This window comes from Genypterus blacodes, unplaced genomic scaffold (assembly GCF_046128005.1).
Source record: "Genypterus blacodes isolate CSIRO-AG114 ecotype Tasmania unplaced genomic scaffold, CSIRO-AGI_Gbla_v1 ptg000055l_1, whole genome shotgun sequence".
In the NCBI taxonomy this organism is placed as follows: domain Eukaryota; kingdom Metazoa; phylum Chordata; class Actinopteri; order Ophidiiformes; family Ophidiidae; genus Genypterus; species Genypterus blacodes.
The window spans coordinates 6,001,998-6,027,024 of record NW_027466867.1 but is presented as its reverse complement, the minus strand read 5'-3'; the positions used below and the strand labels follow the sequence as shown (position 1 = coordinate 6,027,024).

The following is a 25,027-nucleotide window of genomic DNA, read 5'->3' as shown; positions in this document are numbered from 1 at the left end:
AGAAAAACAAGTCGTGCTCGGGCAGGTTTTTATGAATGGAACTTTTTTCTAACTTTCCCTCTCTCTCGTTTTGTGAATGAAAAACAACTGGAAAATCCTGTATAAAAGCCTGTGGACCTGCAGAGAGCTGATTGGCTGCTCTGGCGTAAGATCCGCCCTTAGTTGCTAGGATCCCGGCTACTGGCTTTCTGATTGGCTTAGAGAGAGAAACCGAGATTTCATTCATAAGTCAGTGTGTTCAGCAGGACAAAGGCGAGAAATTTGAGCCCTTGAAAGAGGAAATCAACCAATCAGCGGCCTCCTCTACCCCGTGTATGAAAAGCAAGTTATGACCCCGAATCAACATTCATGTCTGGGACAGAAACGAACAGCAGTCACTCAAAAATCACTTGACTCGGAACTCAAACGGACAGCAAAGCCGCGTTCGTTTGATTCACTCTTGTTGAAACAGGGTTCGGTTTTGTTTTTTGCCGACACTCGACTCTTTAACACAACATCTGTTTCCCCTCACAGTTTCCCCTCACGGCGCTTGGACTGTGTCCTAACGCTGGAAGTGTAGCCTGCATGGTAATCTGGGCAGACGTGGCAGAAGCACAAGAATATTCTGCGAAATAAATAACACGCAGAATTCATTAAGAAAAGCCCGTCCGCGTCCCACTTGTTTTTATTTGTTATTTTAAAAGTCTGAACTCGCTTTTGTGTTTGTGACGAAGTAAATCAACATTTCGCATTCTTAAACAAAATAAAAACCGGTGTTAAACCATAGAAGTACACCTGAGGAGCTGTCTGTTTTACACACACGCGAAGAAGAGATTTGTATAGAGGACAGCAGCCTGCTGGGTAATCACTCGCCATCACTTCCCCTTGGTATTTTTTGTGAATGGGGCTCATTATGCATGCAGCCTCCACGCAGCTCCATTCACAAACTGCTGCGTTCCCTCTCTCCCTGCAGGCTGCGTGGATCTCTCAACTCAGCCTAAATGACCACAAACGGTTAACGGATGGATTATAAGATGGATGGATATTTGGACCAGCAAGTGCCTTACACTTTAGCAAATGTACGTATGGAGCGACTCTTTGTGTTTCTCAAATGTTTTCGCCGAGTTTTTCATGACTCGGCTACCGGGTTTTAGCTGTCTGCGACGCGTCCCTGCACGAGTTTTTGAGGCTGAAAGCAGCTGTGTGCGCCGATACAGACTATATCGCTTTTAAAAAACTGCCATTAAATCGTCACAAAGCGTTTTAAATGCTGCATTTCACGATGATTGTCAGCGGTTTGCTGCTTCGGGATACTTTGGTAGAGGAACGTGTCAGTTTGTGCCAAATGGTCACTGACTTCAGAGCGCGTTTGTTTTTCCCAAGATTGCATTTGCTGCCGCTGGGAAATATGATGTTCCCCTATTGCAGTAGGGCGCTATATGTTATTTCTATCCCATGACAAAGAAGCTTTATTACTTTTATTGATGTTGTTATTATTATTATTATTATTGCAAGTCACTGTTGCCTCTGTTTAGTTTTTGTGTTTACTGTTTAGTATTTTCCCAGTTTTGACTCTCATGTCCCACTGGACTCTGTCTCACCTCTCTGTCCACAACATGTATGTATTCTGCAGAAGTCGCAAGGAAATGGGCCCCTAAATAGACTGTTGATGGCAGCGAAAAGGAAATACATGGACACAGAATTACCCCCTCAGGAATCCGAAGGTAAAAAAAAAAAGAGAAAAGAAGTCAATTCAAAGTTCATACTTTCCACCTGGCGTCTCTCTTGTAAATCTTCCTGCATTTTGATATCATGGTAATGTGACACATTCTGACCTAGTTTGTTAGAAAACGAGTCTGCGGTCATTCTGCAGTTTACTAATGGTATATTCCTTCTTTCTGTTCTTTGGTTCAGACCTCTTCCAGGATTTAAGCCAACTCCAGGAGACATGGCTGACAGAAGGTGAGACTTGCCCGAGGGCTCCCTTTCATTTGGTTTTTTACTTTTCCAGGCTTATTTCCACATTTATGACAGTCACACGGCTTGACGATGTGTCAGTCAGTTACACACATGTTCTGCTTTAATTGGTCTAATATGGATTCTGAAATAAGCATGAGTGTTTATTTACAACAAGTATATTTAAATCACTGGATGTCTGTGAGTGATTGCAGCAATTGTGCGGTAAAAGAGGATCACTTCTTCTGTTGAGCTGCTGTAAAGACTATCACTGGTGAACCTAAATCCTTCTGATGCAACACACATGCTCATAAACCATACAACAGCAAAAAAAAAAAGAAAAAAAAGCAAACAGTCCTGCTAGAGAGAACACAGACGGGACATTATTAGCGTTGAGCATGTCCTATTTTGGCCATGTTGGCATGTACAGTAGTATGCGTACCAGACGGCGGCCAATGCAAACAAACAGGGTATTTGGCTTGTGTCACTCAAAAGGCACATTGCGATGAAATGGGGCCCAGTTAGCCAATTGTCAGCGAGTAGACTTAATAAGCACAATGATGCCGTGAGCTCTAATAGAGTAATTATATGTAAGGAATGGAAAACAACACGGAGGCATGAGTCATTAGACCTGCTTGGTAATATTTGCTAACCTGAAACAGAACAGTGGCACTCTAGTAGGTTTCACAGTGTTAGAAACAGCAAGTCAAAATGAGAACTGAACCAAAAGGTGTGAATTTCCCGTGTGAGCTGCTTTGGTGTTCTTTGATGTAGACTGGAGGGTAATTCCACTCAATTTTGACATTCACATTTAACAGAATACTGTCAACCAACCAGATAAGTCTGGATCTGCTGATGGAATAATGCTGCGTATGTTCTGTGTAAAAATTCCCAATGCTGTTTTCTTATCAATATACGCTGTGGAAGGATGGGTCGGGTTTCCTTTAAAACAGAGCTTCACTTATTTACATCAAAATGTCATAAGAACGGCAAATTGCTCGTGTCCCATGAACGTTAGTATAGTGTTTCATTAGTTGTGGCAAAGATTTCAAGCCCAGTTTTGACTGAGTCATATACGGAGCAGGTCAACACACTAAGGAAGTCAAGCGGTTGCAATCAGCAGATTGGGGAAGCGGGTGTGCTTGCTTGAGAACAGCATGAAATGTAAATAGGCCCAGCGATCTGCTCGGGCCACTGTTTATGCCAAACAATGCCGTGTCCACCTTCAGGTGTCTCACCTTTTCTCATGCAGTGTCAAACCAGCAAGTTCACTTCACACCGACGTCTCACGCAAACAAAGAGACGAGAGGCAGCGTCAATAAAACAACAACAATGGGGACTTGCCTCTGAGTCGGGCTGTATTTGTATTCGCTGATTTCGTCACAAAGGGCACCCTTGAGTGGAGACGTTACTCATGTGATGTGGTGTATTTACAAATTGTGAGGCAGTTTGAGTCACAGAAATGGAGCGAGGCGAAAAAAGAGGACGTGAAACTTTATCAAAGTGTTATTTAACCCTAAGCACTGGCTTGTTTTGCTGCTTCCCTGGCTAAGGCCTCTCCTTTCCTGTTGCATTAATTAAAGACCTTATCATGACTGATTGTGGTTGTGAGGGATTGACAAAGATTGTAAAAGCTCGGTAGCTGGAGGGAATTTTTGCCAAAGGAAAGACTGGGGGAAAGGGGGGGTAGGAAGAGAAAAGTACTGAATGGCGAGAGTTTGAGAACTTGTCACATCTTGTCTTATTGGCTTTTAGGTTTATATGACTGAAGTTGCTTAGCTCCGCCCAGGATCTCCCAGCGAGAGGGAAAAAAGTCATTCAAGGTGCCTGGAAGTTCAGAGAGGAACATGCATCTATGCTCGTATAAACACACTTTCTTTCTTGTGCTGACTTGCATCTCAAAGCGCCTGACGAGGTGTTCATGGAAACAAATCAGATACACATGCATGCGCCTCAGACACACACGGGAAGACACACACACATACAGCCGTGGTTACGATCATGTCTGATGCTCAGACATCCTCGCAGGGTTTTTTTCCTCCTCCTTTCTTTTCCTGTTTCTGACGTCCTTGCCTGTTCCATTTTGGACATGTTGAAACTTGTGGATTTGATTGATTGTTTAAGCTGCAGGACTAAATGTTATCTTCTGCTCTGTCTCATACGACTGCTTTATTTCCAACCCCGAGGGCGAGAGAGACTGAAAAGTTAAAAGGGGCTAATATTATTATGGTATAGTAAACCACAGGATGCGGCATTATATAAGAAATCGATGTCATTTATCTGAACATGCTCCAAAACGCCATCATCCGGTTTCCTCTGTACAGGAAGGAGCATGACAACAAGAAAGAAAGTGGATTTAAATTTCTTATTTCCTCTTTTTGCCCTCTGTCTCTCGCCCTCGCCCTGTTCTGGTTTCCGTGCTGTGTTTCACGGTTCTTGAAACCATAGTGGGCAAAGTGAGAGAGGAGAGGCTGTTGAGGTTGAGTGTTGGGATAGATCTTGTTTTTTTTGCCGGGCTGGATGAGGTTACAATCACAGTGCTCGCTGCTCAGCAAACCCAGCGTTTATATGGAGACATAAAAGGTTTCAGAACCAACGTCTAAATTTGTGATTGAATGATAAGAAAAGAGCGAGCGTCGGTGCCACAGTCGGGCTGTAATGAACCACTGGAGCTGATGGGATATCTGTACCCGCAACATGGTGCCATTTTGTTTTTTACTGGCCCTGATTTGGGTTTAGTGATATTTAACGATCGGCTTTTCCCTTGTTGTTCCGTTTGTACCATGACGCAAATGTGTGCGAGTTCCAAGCTATGGAAACACTTTGAACCTGTAGAGCTGGAGAGGTGCCAGATTCAAACGTTTGCTCTCCCCGGTTTCTTGCTCTGCGTGTAGGGTTCGCTCGTTAATCCAGCGCTAGTGAAATGAAATGAAAATGCCAGCGGCTCAGTGGTTGAATGTGACCTCTTCACCCCAGCTGGGGTGTTGGCAGTCGAAAGATGGGGCTTTACTAACCTGTTTGTGTGACTCAAACTGCAAAGCTCTATAGGACAATTGTGAATGGGGTTTGGATTCCTACAATAAGACCCATACAATAGTGTCTGTCTAGCTCCAGTGCACCTGGGCTTGGCATCACTGATTGTGCTTATTCATTTAGAGCCGAGATGAGTTTCATCGTGGAAGAATGCCTAATCAGGACTATTGATACTTTCTGAAATTGTATAACACTGCAAAAGAGGTAATTATCTCTCAGAATAAGATAACAGATATTCGCATACGGCATCATTGTATTGATTTGGCTGTTCTTTAAAGGGGTGAAGCATTGTGACCCACACACGTCTGCACGCCGTGTGGACTGTTACCTTATTAAATCTATCAATGGTTTGACTAAAAGGTGGAGCAGGTGGTTTAAGCTGAGCGTGTTCTTGCTTCAGTCCTCCTCTTGCCTTCAGTCTTGTTTCCTGGTTCCCGATGCCCTTGTTCGCTGTGCTTCCTCACCTGCTCTTTGGATAGAAAACAGAGCACCATTAGATTGTTAGACATAGTCCTCTACATATTAAGACAGTTGCAATGGAATATCTGGCTAGTCACACTATTTGGCAGATTTCCGCAATAGTTTAGTCGGAACAGCCTGTTTAGTTTGATTGTACAATGGAAATCAGTTGTAAATGAGGTAAATTGGTTGTCGGTCATGTGGGAAATGACTTTGCATCTCTTTCTTTAGTTCACTCACACTTAAAATGTGTCTGTCTGCTCATTGTTATATATTTATTCAATGGTTTTCACCCAGAAACCTTTAAAATTTAGTAGATTTCCACCTGGCTGTTATGTCCATGTGCACCCTTAAATTGTGTGTTATTCTTTGGCACATTTGCTAGGTTTTATCTTCCCTGTTGTTAACTGCAAACATATTCATTTAGCAGCCAAGATAGTTCAGTGTCATAGTTGAAATTAAAGCAAACTTAATAAATTATTCTTTCCGACTAATGTTCAGATTTCCTCAATATAAGACAAATAAGCAATTAATTTATTGATTTGATTTTTAGTTTTCCATTAGTGACTTTCCCTTTTTTCACAAGCACCAAAATAAGATAAAAGAATCCAGTCAGAAGAAATATTTTATGCTGAATGGAAGGTATTTGTCCGATCAGGTCAGAAGCTTCATCTTCAGCTCCACTTGAATGGATTCATCTCTGTTATACTGCAACAAATTGTGAGATGAAGGTCGCGTGAATGGCACACGGACTCAGATTTCATGGGAGAGAGAAAGAATGTCTGGCTTTCAAAAATAATAATAACTGATGATTCTTTTTTTGTCTTGTATTTTCAGCTCAGGTTCCTGACAGCGATGAGCAATTTGTCCCTGATTTCCACTCCGAGAATTGTGAGTACCAAACTTATATTTTTGTTGTCCCCTCTGCAACCTCTGCGTGCGTCCATACATTTATCTGTACTGTCGTGTGTGTGTGTGGATCTGTATGGTCGTGTGTTTGTGTATCTGTGTCATAAAGTGGATTTAAGCATGCCCCCAAAAAAAATCTTCTTTTCTGTTCATATATTGCCTAGATCTAATTATTTTCATTGCTGGCCAACGGTCAGATATTTTTGATATGACTGATTCATGCCACATGCACGCATGCATGGACAGTCTCACCAAATCTACAAATTAGATTTGGCCTATGAGCCTGCGGTATGTGTGCGTGTGTGTCTGTGTTCATACTGTGTGTGTGTTTGCCTCCATGCATATCTGCTCATGGGAAAATGAGGATAAAAGCAGTGCAATGGGTCAGATTTGTGATGTGAAACTGTCACAGGCTTAGTGGAGGATACTATAACCCGGTGATGTCACAGTAATGTGGACAGACAAGGCTGTGTAGAAACGGAAAGCCTAATGACCCAGTCATGATGAAGAGAATTTGGATGTCAGCATTGTCTACCTACCCCAAAACATTTGCATGGCTTTGAAAAGCCAAAAGGGAACAGCCCAGGAAACCGGTAAAAAAAAAAAATCATTGAGGTCGCAGGTACAAAGATAGGAGGCCTTTGTACACATCGGAAGGTGTAAAGTGGGAAGCAAATTCCTGGGCAGCAGAACTGAGTGGCTATTTGAATGAGTTTCCCTTTCTTGTTGTGTGTCTCAACAATAGCGACTCAGGATCTGTGCGGGAGTACGTGTCACTCCACCAGCTTTTTTCTGCCCCATTCAACACACTCCAACCTTCTGCATCTTTGATATTGACACTGACACCCAAATGGTGAACATACAAGGGAAACACCCCAAGAATAATCTTTTCCCCAAAACTGAAAGTGACAGCTTTCAGTCCCAGTCAATGGCTTTTCCTCCGGCGGAAACCTGTGCGTCTTTTGTGTGTCAACAAAGTGTGATTTAACCAGCCTTAAACCACAAATGGTCAGCGCCTTGGTGACACATGGCCTGTGAAACATTGTCGCTGTCTGTTGGCCAACAATGCCACGGAGGAAGTGTAGATGAACCCCAGGGCACACAGAGGTCGTGTTTACTTAACCTCCTGGCCTGTAGCCAATCAGCTGTCAGGCCTCTGCCAACGGTTGACCCGGGTATGATTTGAGGGTCAGGGGGGGCTCCAGTTTGACGGACAGCTCACTTATACACAGTAGAGACTCTCCTGCGATGACAGACAGTGTCCCTGCTGGCTCGAGTCAATAGCCAGCGAGTCAAGTTGGATCATCTCTATTCAGCTTTGTTTGATGGGAGATAGAAGATGACAAGCCGCCTAAAATATATTCATCTTTGTGTGAGCTAAATCCTGCAGGGGGCCAACAATGTGCCTGTTTAAAAGTAATGAATGTTCCCATAGTAAATTCAATGCCACTCACACCCTCTCTGTGCGTCTCAGCAGCTCTAAAAAACAGGTGAGTCACTTCACTTGTTTTGGAAACTGGCATAGAAAAAGTATAAAGCGAGCTCTAATCCCGGGTGACCGAAATATAATTGAGGCCTCCATTGAAAAGACGGCGAGGTAAAATTAAACATTGTTGTTTACTGAGTCAGGTTGTTACCTGCATGGGTGTGGCGGAGGGGGAGAGAAAGAAGGAGGGAGTGACGGAAACGGCAAAAGAACAGACATAAGAGAGAGAGAGACAGACAACAACATCAGGACATGTTGGAATGCTTGATCAAGGAAGAGGAGGGGAGGAGGAGGAGGGGGGGGGGGGGGAGAGAGAGAGAGTAGGGATTGTGCAATACCTGCACATCTGGTAAATCCATCTCATCTGCTCCATTCTCCCTCAGTCCACAGCTAACAAGCGTGCTCTGTCTGCAGGCCGCCATTGAGGGAAGGTTACGTAAACGGACAGATTTTATGTTCTTGCTGAACCTGCCCGTGTGTGTGTGAGTGTTTGTATTTAAAGGTTATTGTGCCATTGGTAGTAACGCAGAGACCATGACTTGTTGGTGGTGACTGGTTTCTCTATCCCGCGCAAACAAGTGTATGTTCCCCCTGAAGGAAAGCAGGATTTCACTCTCATTTTCACTCCACACTGGGGAGTAGAGGAGATCTCAGGTTGGTGGTACAGCACCCACAGGGGTCGTCCTCGGCCCTCGTGGTACCTTTAGGGGTCGTCCTCGGCCCTCCGCGCAGTCAAGACGGTTTTCTTTGTACGGGAAGAAGCACTCAAAAGGCATCAGTCAAATTTCTAGTTAAATGCACCTCCAAAGTGATTGAGCGTTTCAGTGCTCAGCCTTTTATCAAACCGGTTCCTGACGTCCGGCTTGTTTTTCTGTTGTTGTTTTTTGATGACACAGGAGGACTGGAGGCTTTTTGCGGTGGAGACGTTTTGCTCCTCCCGTTCCTCTTTTGTGTCCAAGTATGTTGTTTACACTCAGAGCAGCCGGGGAGAGATGTGACCCATTCATAAATTTTCTTCCCTGCGTAAGAGGAAGTGTGCCTCTCCCTCTTTCTCTCTCGCTCTCTCCCTCCCTCCCCCCTCGCTCTCTACTTGCTCTGCTCTCTCCTTCGCTCTTCATTCATAAAATAGCCCTACAGTACTACAGACCCCCCCCCCCCTCTCTCTCTCTCTGACACCCCCTCCTCTTCGAGTGGATACTCCAAACCCCTCCCTCCCTTCCTGTGTCTGTACAAACTAAGCCAAATTAAAAATCTCAACCCCCCCCCTCTCTCTCTCTCTCTCTCTCTCTCTCGCTCTCTCTCGCTCTCCTGCTCTACACATTGAGTGTTCCAAGATGTGCACTAATCCAGAGATTTCTTGAGTTTGTGTGGGATGATTGTTTAGTTTTTGTGCCTCGCAGTAATTATATAGGAAGTTGTGGCTATAGAATGCCGTCGCAGTGCTTTTCAACGAGCACGTTGAGCAAAGGAGAGGGAGAGAGGGAAGAAAAAGAGGGGACGCGTGGACAAAAAGTAGTAGAGAAGAAAGATGGAAAAGGGAGAGAGAGAGAGAGGGGGGGAGAAGGAGGGAAAACCGAGCGAGGAGAGCTTCCAGTAAGCCAGCTGGATCCAAATCCTCCCAGCAGTCCGTCTCTCCCTGGCTGCGAGCGTTCTTGCTTTGTCATGAATTCACAGCCTTCCTCTTGTTTTTGCTCCTTTTTTTTCAGCCTTTGCTCACTTTGGGTCAGAACTGGCCCCCGGTTGGGCCCTGTTTTGGAGCGCTATGAATCTCTCTCCCTCTCTCTCTCCTTCTCCCTCTCTCTCTCTCTCTCTCTCCCCCCAAAAGAGAAGTATGCAGCTCTTGTGTTCGCCACTTTCCAAAATACAGCTGCTATGCAACAAAGTGTGCAGGAAACAGCCAGGTGCGTGCCAGACGTGCATGGATACGGATTCGCTCTGGGGACGCAATGGCTCCTTCAATGAGTGTGTTTGTTGCGGTGTTTACGCGGCCAGACTGTGCACGCTCACACATGCGCACACACATACACACACACAAGGGTTTACTAAATAGACGATTTCTCTTAAGTGAACTGGTGATTTCTTTTGACAGCCACTCATCCACTTACACACGCGCACACGTAAACACAATTGGCCTAGTGTACACACGCACACACACACACACACACGCAAACACACAGATGTAGACTTTCGACACACACAACCTTCAGCCCCACGGTTTTATGAATGGGCCGGTTGTGAGAGACTGGCTGAGGCAGCACATTGAGTTAAGGGGAGTGAACCTCCATTCATGGCATGGCGGGGGTAGGGATGGGGCGGGGGGGTGAGGGGGGACTTTACACCACCACTAACGACACCTAAAGAGAGGTACGAGTCTATTTTACTGTTAGGTTTCATCACAGCAGGGTTCAGTCTAACGTATTATCACCAAATTAGAGGTTATGATCCCAAATCAGGGAATAAAATGTTAGATATATACATTCTGAATTGAGTAAGTCAAGTTTTCGTCAGTCAAATCCAATGAAAGTGGCTTTGTGAAGGCCGAGGCAGTGTAATAGGCGTCTCACAGCCTCCAGTCTGGGGGGGTGAAAGCCGTGCGTCTCCTTGTTGATTCAGAACAGTCCTGTCAAAAGCCAGGGGGGCCGCAGGGGTTTGAGCGTCAGCCGGTCGGCGTAGCAAGCTCCATGAATGGCTGACTGTGTGTGTGTGTGTTTTATTACAGAGGAGTCAGGGGAGCTGTACGCGCATGTATGGCTGTGCGTAAAGTGTGTGTGTTTGCCTGCGATGCGTCGTCGTGGTCGCGTGGGCCTGCTTGAATGTGCCGCAGCTGTATTGTTGAAAGGTGGAGCGTGACCCTCAAACTAAAAGCAGTTGGAACAATGACTAAAAAGTTTTGAACCACACACGCACAAACAAGCACACAGGCACACACGCACACACACACACACGGCACTGCTGACGTCCAGTTAAAGCCTGTTTTACTTTTGCTTCCTTGTCCGACGTTGATGCTTGTATGTCATGTGAGAGGAGGAGGTGGAGGAGCTACGGTAACTTGCTGACACGGATCAGAAGGTGCACAGGCGGGGGTGGCTGGCTGGGGGGGGGCGAGTTGAGAGGCGGCGTACGGCGGTATATCGATCCGGCAGAGGAGTAGGAGGAGATGGAGGGGTTTGATAGATGGATGGATAAAGATAAAGCGCGGATAAATCAGGGTGAAGGCAGATAAGGGGGGAGGAGAGGCGTAGAAGGGGTAAAGGGGGTCAAGTGTGTGGCGAAACATTACGGCCGAGATCCTGATCAAGACATTGAGAGAGAGGAAGAGAGGGAGGAGGGAGGAGGGAGGGAGATGGCGAGGAGCGATCAGAAGAGGGGGAGGAACTGTAGATGTGGCATGTGCTCTGATAATTCCAAAGAAGGTGTCCAGGCCTCTCTGTGCTGCACGTGTTATCTCCCTCTGATAAGGCAGATGGCACCCAGGTGTGTCCATTCTAAACACACACACACACACACACACAGGCATTCATTCACACACACACACAGCTGGCTCCCACCCTGGCTTCCATGATACCCTGGCGGACAGCGGGAGCTCATTATATCATTTCAGTAACAGTGTGGGGGTGGATCGATGGCTACATTAAACATTAAGAGGGGACAACTATATTGGGGGCTGAGGGATTGAGAGCGAGGAGTCAATACTGTGCCAGATTAATTACATCCACCCCTCGCCTGTGACGGGACGCGCCTCTCGCTCACACACGTCCCAGGACGGGGATGTATTGTATCAGGCGGCCAAACAGTGAGATTTATGATTAGTGAATGGCCATTTATAAAAAGCAAATGCAGCACAATTCAACGCAAAGTGGACAATGGGGAACACGGGAGATGTCAGAGGATTCACAGATTAATGAGGTTTTATACAAGACTCGGCATGTGTGTGTGTGTGTGTGTGTGTGTGTGTGACTTCTGTGTTAATTTAGACATAATCTAACATGTCTGCAGCAGAAACAGTGACAAATTCAAAAGCGGAAAATAGTTACGGACCTGAAAAACCCTTAAATTGCTCCTATTCAAAACTTAATAATTCTGCTTTATTTGTCTTTGATCCAGATTGGTCTAGAAGGTTCTGATGATCTCTGACAGATATTTGATGATACTAATGCTGATTTAGGTTGAATCATCCAGAGTAAAGAGCAGACTTTACTCACACACACACCCACACACCCTGTCAAGAACACCCCACCTTTTATTTTAGCTTCGTAAAGGGGAAGTGAAAGAGAAATGTTTGCAGAATTTGCTTTCCTATGATGGGTGTCATTCAGCTCCACATCCTGTTGGCCAACACAACATGATGCGCCAGAACGTTTTTAATGGCCAACAAACATCCCATTTGTGAGAGGGGTCTCTCTCTCTCTCTCTCTCTCTCTCTCTCTCTCTCTCTCTCTCTCTCTCTCTCTCACTCCAACAATCATCTGTCCCGCTGATACCATTGTACTTTCCATCAATCTCGTTAGGCTTGTTTGGCAGGTATCTGACAGCCATTCTTTAAATATTCAAGGAGGCCTGAACCATTATCAGATGAGAGAGGACGACCTGTAAATCAGATAGAGGAGACACTAATGGATCCAACACTCCTGAGCTCCCCGAGCGCTCACACACACACACACACACACACACACACACACACACACACACACACTCAGGCCACTCTCAGGACTTTTGCCTCTCGGGCATGAGGATGAGTGTCAGTGCGGGGCCAGCATCTCTCTCTCTCTCTCTCTCTCTCTCTCTCTTTCTCTCTTTCTCTTTGTCTCTCTCTCGATCTATCATTCCCTGTCTTCCTGATTGTGCAGTGACCTGAGAAGCACACACACACATGTCCAGCACATGTTTCCACGCACCAGTGGAATGACTGGATAGACTCTGCAGTCGAAGTGGTCTGGATTATATTGTATCGCCCCGCTTCCCTTCACTCTCTCTCTCTCTCTCTATCTCTCTCTCTTTTTCCAGTGAAGTATTGGATATACAGTGTGAAACGCAGCACATTTGACACTCTGATGTCAGCTTTTCGTTTCCACCTGACGTCTGGTTGGATAAAGAGACGTAAAGTCAAAACCAAACCATAGATGTCTTCCTTGAAAACCTCCATTCAAGTATACAGTATGTTACATCTAACTTTCAAGGCCTGTGTTGACAGTAAATCAGGCTGTTGCTCATCGCTGTTGCGCCTCCCTCTCACCCCGGCTCAGCTAATGTTATTTGCAACCTATGCCAATCAATAACTTCCTTTTTAACCTTTAAAGCCGTTGTGGCATAATTGCCATCCTTGTTCTTTGTATTGATCCATCACTTTGTAGGGGATCAGTCTGTGGGCCCGGGGCACCAGGTGTAGCCGCTCGCACGTTTCCAGCTCGCTCTCAGATAGATGGCGTGTGTGTATAGAGCAGCAAGCCCCGTGTGCACATACAAGCAGGAACACTACACAGCAGGGACATGAACCAGACCTCACTTTTGCATGTTCAGACCCATTAACTGCGTATTTACTCTACATTCAAATGTTCCTCGGTTTAGTTGGATCCAGTCACCCCGGTTGACGCCGGTTGGGCCCCGGCGACGGCTGAGTTATTGCGCGAGAAGCTGTCGTGTGCTGCAGACTTCCAGAGGCTCAGGACTTGGCCGAGTCACGCATAAACATCCAGTGTAAGACTCTCCAGATCCACTCCTGTCTTCAGAGTGGATTTCCCTCCACCAGGGCCTTTAATGGTAGGAAATACTCCGTCTAAAATAAGATGGGGGGGTTCACAGGAAGGTCTCCTCGCCTGCTTTAAACGTCTCACGTGCAGCTGATATGTCAAACGCTTGATTACAGTGCCTTAACCGCCGATTTCCTCATTTCCTCGCCGCTTCATAACTTATCTGGATGAAATACAAAGCAGATTTGTGAAATTATAGCATTAGGAATCTAGAATAATGGCTGAATCCTTCATTACCACATGGCAAACATGCTGCGTCAGAACCCCCCGCCCCCCCGATCCCCTCTCTACTATCAGGCTGTTTGTGTTTTTAGCTTCAGACAAGAATCCCATAGGAATCCAATAGTGTTTTCCTACATGTTTCCACTGCCTCCATATGCTCCAGCTAAGGGGCCCATTGTGTAAAGGAGTGTGTGTCCATCCCTGTGTGTGTGTGGGGGTGGGTGTGGGTGTGGGGGTGGGGGTGGCGGTGCCATCTCTGCTCCTGGGATTTGTTTGTGGTGGGTGTCTCCTTGAATGGGACCTCCCCCGTGTAATGATCCCTCTACTTCCTAAAGCACTCAACCATGACCATCACCTTTCACCCTGCGTCCTCCTCCTCTTATGAGGCACCATTTACATATGTAAAAGTCCATCCCCACCTCTGCCTTTGGCTTGGAGGGGGGGTCATCACTATAGACCGCGCACAGAAGAGGGTGTGAAAGAGAGACAGGCAAAGAATACCACAAAATACGGAAGGAGGAGATAAGACATGTTCAGCATGAGGAAGAGCCCCCACAACCTCCCCCAGCCTAACCTTATCAGTTTAGGATGTACTGAGGGTCACACACACACGCGCACACACACTACGCGAGCAGTTACATACACACATACACACAAAACTTCTGCGTTGTATCACGACGCTCTGCTTTAATGTACAATCTGTCTCGAGGTCTAAACACCTTTCAGGACCTTTGCGCTCTGTGCTTCATGAACCTGAAATATGAGGACCTCTGTGAACGCGTGATGTAACATTGAACAAAGCCATTGGTGGAGGTCTCATTGCCTCGAATAAAAGCAGGAAGAGGGGAAAACGTGGAAAACATAACTCTCTCTGGCTGCGTTTACACGACTGCCACCAGCTTATAAACTCCAGCAGCAAATCTGACATCATTTGGACGTGAAGATTGACTGTAATGTGCAGCGAATTTCGTAATAGTAGGCACGAAAGACGAGAGGAGACATCCGGTGTTGAGCACAGGAGTCGTTGCACCGAGTGCTTCTTACTTAGCATACATAGTACTTTTCTGCTGATTTACTTTTACTAACAAATTTCTGGTTCTGGTGCTTTGATCCTTTAGTGTGTGTGTGTATAAGCTTCATTTACATAAACACACACATGCACACAGACATCACCGAGCACAGCTGACGCCATTCCCAGGCCGGAACGTTTGAAATGGAACTTCCTCATAAACCCAGAGCCACATCAAGGGCCATATGCCTGCCAATTGCATTAGTGGCTCCACTTGGCTTCATTGTGAGCGGACTTGTACTCACACACACAAACACACACACACGGAGGATTGTTTGCAGTTCATGACCACGGCAGAGAAAAGAGAGAACGTCAATAGACAAACACCCTGGTGTCATTAGCGCGGCGGTCATGCGAGCGTGTGCGAGCAGACTCGGTGTCGCAGACTCGGAGGAGGCAGGAATCCCATTGTGTCTGTCTGGGAAATCTGTGTAAATACTCCCTAATCCCACTGATCCCCGGCTAAAGCCAACGCTTCCTTACCTGCCTGGCTGCCATGGGAGAGTGAGTACGGATCGGGATTGGGAAAATTTGAGTTGCTGAGCAGCGCTGATTGAGTTCACTGCTTTCCATGCTGTTCACTGCTCATTGCGTTCCTGTTTTGCTCAAAGGCAAACGAGCGCAGGAAAGAATCACTCAAGCTTGTAATGCTTACAAAAAAGGTTTACCCGGCCTCTCCATCTTCCTCCTGAATCCGGTTTAGTAGACGATGCGCAAGCCTCCTCCTTTATCTTCTTTGGGATTAGTTTCACTGTTGATTAAACCTGGGACCCTCCTGCGCCCCCTGCTGGCCCTTGCTTATTCAGATTTTTGCGACGTTTCTGCAGGTTCCCTCGCTCCCTTTAAGTCCTCTCTGGTTTTGTCACTTTCTATTCCTCTCCGGACTGGTCAGGTTGGGCCTCGGAGCCTCTCGTCGACCCAGGCAGTCTCTTCGTTAACCCCCCCCCCTTTTTTTTCTGAATGGGCCACAGTATGTTATTACCTGGGCTCAGCTTTCAGTGTGGCCTGTTCTGTCAGCTCCACACCCACTGCAACACACACACACACACACTTTGGTACGCATGCACGCCAAGATAACACACACACACACACACACACACACACACACACACACACACACACACACACACACACACACACATGCATGCTCTCGAATGCTCGTGCGCACTCATAAATACAGGCCTCCTCAGCTGGAAGTGCACAGCTGCTGCTGTTTACCCTGTCGGGACCAGAAAAACATCCTGTACAGTTCTCCGGGTGAAAACCTCCCCTCACATAATAAACACAAGCCCTCGGCACAGTTTGAAGCTCCACTTTGGGTGGTTTCTGTGGCCGTGGAGTCTAAGGTTCCCCCCCAGCGGCCCGGCTTGATAGACAGTTTGACGTGTTAGAGGAAGATTTAACGGGTGAAAAGAGTGAAAACGCTGCCAATATTTTACACTCTGTGGAAACGCAGATCAGGCAGTATTTGTGTTTTTTCTGTTTCCTTCTTTAAAACCAAAGCATATATGCGACGGCAAACATCTGGATTGCAACTGGAAAGAATGCCGAGTCACAGATCCGATGTATACGCTGCTCTCACAGAGGTGTGACACAGACTTTCATCAGGTCAGAGACATCTCCGTGGCCCGTGGAGTTGTTTAGGTTCCAGCTTGACTTTGAAGGAAGGTTTTGGCTGCTGTTGTGTCTGGAAGAGCGAAGAAAAAGTGGGCGAGGACACGCCGGGTTTCTAAATGACTGCTGGAATGCGGTCGTGTGTGTTAGCGTGTGTCTGTGTGTGTGTGTGTGTGTGTCTGATCCCTGCTGTGTGTGCGTGCTTGTGCGCACGGGTTGTTAGATGCGTCTGTCTTCTGCTGCCGTGTGTTTTCAGTCACTTAAGCAATTTGGCTGGCATGTAAAAGAGATTCCTGTTTGGATACAAAGTATTTGCTTTCGCCTTTGACCTGAACGACGACAATAACAACACCAACCCTCATCTCTCTCTCTCTCTCTCTCTCTCTCTCTCTCTCTCTGTCTCTCTCTCTGTCTCTCTCTCTCTCTCTCTCTCTCTCTCTCTCTCTCTCTCTCTCTCTCTCTCTCGTCTGGTAGCGGTGGCATTTCACAGCCCTCCTGTCACTATCAAGAAGGAACCGCAGAGTCCAGGATCCGACCCCAGCCAGTCCTGTAGCCACAAGCAGAGCTTCAGCTACCCCAGTGGAGAGCAGTGCCTTTATGCCAGGTACCTCGACACTCCTGATGACAAAAACTATTACACAAAATGTCTTCTTTGTGAATGAATAACAAAATGAATACATGGGACACAATCACCAACCACAAAATTTTCTGGAAATCAGAACAAATCCAATAAAATATATAGTGAAAAAAACAACAGTCCCCCAATCCTTCCCTGTACTAATATTACCTTGACAATGATCTTCTGTACAGTGACGTGTAATAGAACAAAGAGAAATGTGCACCGAGCGGCTGCTATTGACCACTACAACCCCCAACCAACACACACATTAGCTTTGTATTGATGGAAAAACAATAGTCAAACTGGCGCTGCTCCCTAGTACAGTACAGCCAACGTGTTTCATGTGCATTAACGTGTGTGTCTGTGTGTTCTGCAGTGCCTATGAGCAGAAAAGGGCTGCTGGAGGAGCCAAGAGCTCCTGCCCGGGGACCCCCATGTCTCCCATGCAGCAGCATTACTCCCCCAAACCTGCCGTGGCCGGACGGCCTGACGCTGGCTACATGAACCCTGCTGCCACCTCCCAGCCGCTGCCTAGCAACAGTTACCCGATCAACAACAGGTGACACCACAAACTCCGGGCAGTAGCTCATCAGCGCTACTGTGAAAACAGTCACAACAACAGTGAAAATGTGAGATTGTGACTTGAGCTTCTCTCTCTCTCTCCCTCTCTCCGGTGCTCTCTCATTCCTCAGCTCCAGGTATCAGGGCCCCTCAGCAGAGTCCCCCATGTGCCCCCAGTTCCCCCCACCAGGGCAGGCCTTTCAGCGCATGCCATCCGCCCCTGCAGGGCACGGCGGTGGCAGTGGAGCCGGCGGTGGCGGTGGAGGTGGGGGAGGCAGCGGTTACCATCGGCAGCACTCTGACCCCTGCATGCCCTATCTGCAGCAGAGCTTTAAGCAAGAGTACCTGGACCCTCTGTATGAGCGGGCCGCTCACATGGCGACGCCTGGCCATGGACCGGGACATGGGCATGGACCCCATCCTCACGCCCACCCACATCCACATCCACATCCACATCCACACCCGCACCCGCACCCGCACCCGCATCCAAACAGGTTCCCGCCAGCCCACATGATGGTCAAGCAGGAGCCCACAGACTACACTTATGATCCTGGTGAGTGACTCAGTTCAGTCAGAGCCTTAATTCATATTAAGTAAGTGAAAGTAGAAATAAACATTGTTAGTAATCCATATTATCTCATTATTTACTCCTAAAACAATGGAGAAAATCATACAGATTATCTCTGATTTAGTTCTAATACAAATCATCTTGTTTTACTTAACTAATCTAACTTTATTGGCAGATTAATTTCACTTCATTTTAAGGACATTTGGCTTTCGGGAGGGAATAATAAGCAAAATCACTCAATTAGATGGAGATTTATTCCTGTTTAATGCTCAGGTATTATGTGGAATTACAGCGCTCCTGTAAAAGAGCCTCTCTAGCTCACACAGCCAAGGAACAAAATGTCCAAAAGGCAAACAAAATTCTTGACTGTATCTGCTCCTCACCCTCCTCCCTGCCTGCCCGCCTGCCTGCCTTTCCTCCCAAACTCCTCCTTTCAACCCTCTGACACTTTGCAAAGAGAAAAGAAAAAAGGTGTTTTTTCTTTTTCCTCCCCCTCATCCGCTCGCGACTACACTCCTTCTTCTTTCGTTTGCCCGGCCCTCTCTCTCTCTCTTTCTCTCTCTATCTGTGTGAGCGAGGCGGAGGAATTTCATTGAGAAAATGGAGGGCACTGGAAAGACTAGAGTCCCTGGTGGAGTGCTCCAGGGTTTCAGGTTGCACCAGCGGCTTCCTTTTTCTGCAGGCAGATGAACTCATAATGGAAAAATGAGCGTGGCCGCAGTAACCCGAGCCTCTCACTGGCTGGGCTGTGGAGGAAGGTGAGGGGTGGGGGTGGGGTGGGATGGGGGGGGGGGGGGGTTGCAGGGTGGGGTAGCAGGCCGGGGCCCTTTAACAACAAGCTTTAACCCCTGGATAGCACACAAACCGGCTCCTCTGCCTTCCTCTCTCTCTGGAAACTTGACACTCTGCATGTTCTCATTCAGGCTGACAGAATGCCGACCAGCGTACTTCATTCATCATAAACTAAAAAAACAACAACAAAACAAATAGGAATAGCGGCCTAAATTCCTTTTCATTCAGTATCTCTGCTCAGTTGATTGATCAGGGAGCAGATAACGGCGACAAAGTTGAGCTTTTGTGTTTTGAGCAATCGTGCAGCCTTAAGGAAGAGCCAAGGGAGCAACAAAAGGGTGCGTGTGTGTGTGTGGCTGGGTTTCCTCGTCTGTGATACCAGTTGGACCAACCACAGCGGCAGATCAGAAAACATCCATTGTTTTGATTCACATTTGTCTTAAAATAGAGCTGCGTTAAAGGGGATCAATTAATCTTCCCCTTTAACCTTTACAACAATGACGGCAGCAGTGAAGGAGCTTTGAGCCCGATTCTCGGTTTCACCTACAAATTGGCATTCCGCCGCTTAATCGCGGCTATTGTGTCTCTCCAAACGACACAATGGTTGCAGGCACCCGGCGCAATTTCATCCCGACGCTCCCTCACGCCCAATCTGCCCGGCGCTCCCCCGATGGGATCCTGCCTGCCACCAACCACGGGGGCAGACGTATTATTTACGCCTCTGCTCCCTGCTGCTGTTCCCCCGGAATGGCAGGGCTTTACCCCCCCCCCCCCCACTTGGCATCTTATCACCTCCGCAGTTCTGCAGCCACATTCCCCAGGAGTGAGTCACAGCCCGAGCCGGAGGCGACACAGCCACGCACACCTTTTGTAGCATAAGTTCTTAGAAGCGCATCTGAGACTACAGATGGCACATTATGTTTTACAAAGTGTCCTAACCTGCAAAGACTTCAGCTCCAAGCTTTCTGCGCGAGAATATCAGATCTATTTTGGAGAGCGGCGGTCACCGGAGTCGGTCAATGATGTGCCCAGACAAAATGCAGACATTGTATACTGTACCACCTCTGTGCTCGGGCGAAGGTGCTTGCTCACGGCCTAAAAATACCAGCAGAGACGAGAGAAGCGATATGATAAATGCCGCATTTGTCCTTGCAGTGCTAGAGGTGATCGAGCCCAAACGTTCACGCGATCCAGCCGCCACTGCTTCCTCTCAAGGAAGCACAAGAGGCCAAAAGAGACGTCCATTTGTTTGTTTGAAGGTCAATGGCTGACCCTTACCCCTGTTTGTGTTACAGATGTGCCTGGATGTCCCTCTATGTACCATCACAGCGAGGGATACCCCAACCCCCAGCACAGCAATGAAGGTAAATATAATAGATACATTTAAATTAAAGCAGTGAATGATCCAGAGTGACGTCGTCGTAGTGCAATTACATAGTAAACCCAGTTTCCTGTCGTCTCCCCTCCCCTCTGGAGCTTTGCGGTCATTGGCCCGGCTGCCCGGAGTGTCCTGTGTTTCCATTGGCTGACCGGGGCGCCGCGTTTTGTGTTTCCATTGGCAGAGGTTTCTAGACCTCACCCCTGCTTCAAGAATCCCCTGAATAAATATTACTCTTGGAAAAGAGCTCGCCATTTTTTCCCTTGTAGAAAAAAAAAAGTCACCCCATTCTTCATCCCTGAGAATTCTAACACGCGACCCACCCCCCATTTGTTTTCCAGGTTACCTGTTTGAAAACGATTCCCGTGTGGTTCCAGAGAAGTTCGAAGGTGAGTCTCTGCACCGCTTTACCCATAATCCCTCTGCAATGTCAAGTCACACCAACATGCAAACACACTCACAATCCAGTCAGTTACATGACATGTGGATCAAATGGAATCAATTTAGGATGTAAAGTCAAATTATTTTACACATTTTCTGAAGACATTAACAGCAAAAACGCCATGTAATGCTAAAATCGATCAGACATTGATTGATTGATTGATTGGAGTCATAAAGTCACATAAAAGCAGAAGAATGCCTTGAGCTGGATTGGAGAACAGTTTCCCACATGGCGTGGTTGCCGTTGGTGATTGATGCTAAAGGACACTGGGTAAAGAGCCCGAAGGCGTTGGTACCGGTTGAACCGCCGAAGTACGCGAGACAACAGCGGTAACTTAGCTGTAGCTCTCATGTTCCCACACTTGTGTACGACGTATCCTGTAACTGGTAAACAAGGCGAACAGCAGGAATCAGTGTCTGTTTACACGCCGCTTCGCTCATTATTGATAACACGTCATTTTTCTTCTTCTGGGTCTCTGGGCCTGTAAAAAAGAGGCCGAGTTCCTCCACATGAACCACGTCACCCTCAGTTCGTCTTCTCACGACGGCTTAAAATTTCCCCTCGAGGGCTCAACAAATCAGGTTACACATCCTTATCTCACAGAAGTCAAAAGCCAAACACACTGCCTCCATTGTTAAAGGGCCAATTTAATTAATTTGTTAATAGGAGGTGAGATTCTACAGGATTCTATGGGAAAAAGTTATAAAAGATGAAATTATAAAGATGTAAAATGAGAAACTCTACATAAATGTTGATTAATGTATGTTGTTCTTCTTCTGTTCTACCTTATACTTCTTTGTAATCGTCTCTGGAGATTATTGGAGATAAAAACATATTGAAACCAATCCTGAGAATGTGATCCAGAGTTTATACAAATGCAATCAGATCACATTCCATGTCCACTTCTAAAACACCATCTTTGCTACCCCTCTGTCCAGGTGAGGTGAAGCAGGAGGGCGGCGTCAGCAGCGGCGTGTTCCGTGAGGGGACGCCCTACCAGCGCCGTGGATCCTTACAGCTCTGGCAGTTCCTCGTGGCCCTGCTGGACGACCCGGGGAACGCCCACTTCATCGCCTGGACCGGTCGCGGCATGGAGTTCAAACTCATCGAGCCTGAGGAGGTGAGCCCAATGTGACCTGACTGCTGTTTACACGCCACCAAACTACAAACATTGAACTTACATCACCTTCATGTTTCTGACGCACCGTCATGTTGTGATAAATGTGTTTAGCCCCAAAAATTGTAGCCTGGCAGACGTTAGGGGCCTCCGTCTCCTAAAGCTGCAGTAATGTTATTGCCACAAACGCACAGATTAAAGAGACAAAGACGATTAAATATGCATGAACTTATTTTACTGCCTGGCGTTATCCGCCGATAGTGGAGAAGTGTTGATAAGAGATCGCGACGTGAACGTAAATGCGATAACGGGCGGCGCGGGAGGGTTTCTGGGAACGGACTTCACGTTAGCAGGGGATTTAAGGCGTTACCCAGATGGGAGTGATTAGAAGTGAGATCTGGTCGCAGGCCTGGTCTCATCCTCCATTAGTCCCCCATTCATTATTCAGCACATGAAGCAGTGGATTGATACAAAATGAAGGACAGGCCCAACACTCCCCCCTCGCCCCCCCATTCGCCATCTCACATTTCTTTGGTCGAGACGTTTTTTTTTCCTTCGCGACGTTAACGTCCGCGGCCCTTCATTGGACGCGTCGGACGGCGTCCACTTAGTTTGGGCCCGAAGACCGACAGAAGCCTGCGCGGTCAGTCGTCTCCATTATCTTTTTACTGTACATTAAAAATGAATAGGGTAAAGAGTTTTACAAGAGCAATTAGGGCTGAGAGAGCACTCACAGATCCACGCTGAGCTGGATGGCCACTGTGGGATATGACCTGAGTCATATGTCCCTCACCCCACCCCCCTGCTTTGGTTTCCTCCAAATATCAAACAAATAAATGAATTCAGGACCTCTTGTCTGTTCTACGTTGTGAGTCATGAGGTCTGATATCATCATTAGCGTCTGTTCACAGCGTATAGGGTTCACGCCGAGGCCGCGTTTCGTTGGCTCCCTGTGACGAGCAGCCGCCGACTCTCGTTTCACTGTGAATGCTGTGGAACTCTGGTCGCATTCAAGTGGTAATGGGTTACATAAAAAAAGGAAGTGAGTCCACATGTGGGGACTAGCCCTGCGCCTGGCGTGTTGACGCTCTGGAGTCAAAGAGCAAGAGGCCTTTGACTCGTCTCCAAGGACCTCTAGTGGTCACAGGATGGCGTTACACAGTCGTGGTGCAGAAACCCGAGTGGAAACATCCCAGATGTTTGACCGCATCTCCTTCCTCTCCTCTCCTCCTCTGCCCCCCTCCTCCTCGTCTCCTCCTCCTCTTCATCAGGTTGCCAGGCTGTGGGGCATGCAGAAGAACCGTCCAGCCATGAACTACGACAAGCTCAGCCGCTCCCTGCGTTATTACTACGAGAAGGGAATCATGCAAAAGGTACAAAACACATTCTAATCTATGACTTAACTGGCACAAAACACTTACAACATGACTTTTTTTGTTAAAGTTAGTATTCATACTTTTAGGGTGACCCCATTAAGTTTCGTCACAACATTTTATTCTCAGGTTTTGTCTGTTATCAAATATAAACAGGACAGGATAAAGAAGTGGGCAGAAAATGGCCTAATGGCATCGAGCAGACTGAAATGTTGCGACGTGGCGGTGGACATTTGTGTCAGATGGAATCGGGTCAAATTAGTCCTTTTTTTTTTTTTTTTTTTCACTTAATAGCTATGAGTCACAGCTGAGTCACTGCAGTCCCTTTTGTGACGAACATCATCATTTACAGTTTCACAAAGGAATCACGTGTATTCCTTTTTCATGTCAGTGACCCTACGCCTTAATTAAAAAAGCCTAAATTAAAAAAGCACATTTGCAATGATTGAGACTTTCACTGATTCCTTTTGGGCCACATTCATAGTCTTTGTTAAATCCTCAAGATGTAAGATTTAAGAAGTCAAATAAACATGCAGCCTAAACTCCTCCCTCCTTCCTCCACCAGGTGGCTGGCGAGCGCTACGTTTACAAGTTTGTGTGCGAGCCCGAAGCGCTCATCTCTCTGGCCTTCCCCGACAATCAGCGGCCCAGCCTGAAGGCCGAGTTCGAGCGCTACGTCAACGAGGAGGACACGGTGCCCCTGTCCCACCTGGATGAGGGCGTGTCCTACGCCGCGGAGCAGGCCCCCCCGAACATGGGCCCCCAGCCCTACTCCAAAGGCTACATGTACTAAAGCCTCCACCCCGCCCCGCCCACCCACCTACTCACCTTCAGAAACCTTCCTGCCGTACCAATCCATCATCATACATGCCGACCCCCCCACCCCCCGCCCGTTTCCCCCCTGCGCACCTCTTGCACACGCCCACCCCACCCACTTGTATATAAGGCTATGGTGTTTTTTTTGTTTTTTGTTTTGTTTAAATTAATCTCATTAGGGATTGTTTGAGTTTTTAAGAGCTGCATTCCTCTCACAACAGAGGCCTATTCAACCCATAAACATGACTGTGGTTAAAGAGATTGCTTAATAAATACGCATAATAATAGTCAACCCGAATTCCTGACTGTTCTTTCCTGTGTCTGCTGTAACTCGCATGTGATGATCTGCAAGCCATGACAGGTCCGTGTGTCCGTTAATCCACCTTAACCAAAATGGCCTTCATCATAGGGTTCATACAGGTTTTGCAAAAAACCTTAAACCTCAGTCTTACTGGTTAATGATATGTATAGTATATAGTATTGGTATTCATGTAATTTAAATGGGTCATTATTAACTCAGCAATCTGTCTTTTATATCTTGGCTTATCCAATCGCAACTTTATTATATGTACATATATACCATATATAAACTATACTATAATTGGAGAGCGCATGTGTGAACGTTTGTGTTGGGGTTGCAGCAAGGGTGCTTTTCATTTAATTTACATAAAATTGGCAGTTTTAGTTTTTATTTGCATTACCAAATTATAGTAGTGGGAGACATGAATGGAACCACCCTAGCACCCCCCATGATGACATCAGGAATTATGTCACAGTTGAGATTAATATTACCAACCCCCGATCACATTGGAGAACAACTTCATATGAAAATCCTGAAATGTAATATAAAAAACGACTGAACTTCAAATAGAATGCTTGTTTCACCT

General features: G+C 46.9%; 1 protein-coding gene across 1 annotated transcript; it reads left to right on the top strand.

The window, feature by feature from the left end:
* The first annotated feature begins 872 nt into the window (after positions 1 to 872).
* etv4 (ETS variant transcription factor 4) lies at positions 873 to 24,432 on the top strand. Its single transcript, XM_076152321.1, has 12 exons — positions 873 to 1,058; positions 1,613 to 1,703; positions 1,894 to 1,941; positions 6,265 to 6,318; positions 16,949 to 17,078; positions 17,470 to 17,652; positions 17,786 to 18,207; positions 20,310 to 20,378; positions 20,734 to 20,781; positions 21,773 to 21,954; positions 23,223 to 23,324; positions 23,890 to 24,432. The coding sequence occupies exons 1-12, from the start codon at positions 1,002 to 1,004 to the stop codon at positions 24,115 to 24,117; spliced, it is 1,614 nt and encodes a 537-aa protein (XP_076008436.1). The 5' UTR covers positions 873 to 1,001; the 3' UTR covers positions 24,118 to 24,432.
* The last annotated feature ends 595 nt before the right edge of the window (positions 24,433 to 25,027 follow it).

Bases quoted from the DNA above. Each gene is read 5' to 3' on its own strand.
- etv4 (XM_076152321.1), top strand. From the start codon at position 1,002: ATGGATTATAAGATGGATGGATATTTGGACCAGCAAGTGCCTTACACT. The intron at 1,059-1,612 runs GTACGTATGGAG...TGTATTCTGCAG, and splicing joins TGCCTTACACTTTAGCAAAT to AAGTCGCAAGGAAATGGGCC. The intron at 20,379-20,733 runs GTAAATATAATA...TTTGTTTTCCAG, and splicing joins CCCCCAGCACAGCAATGAAG to GTTACCTGTTTGAAAACGAT.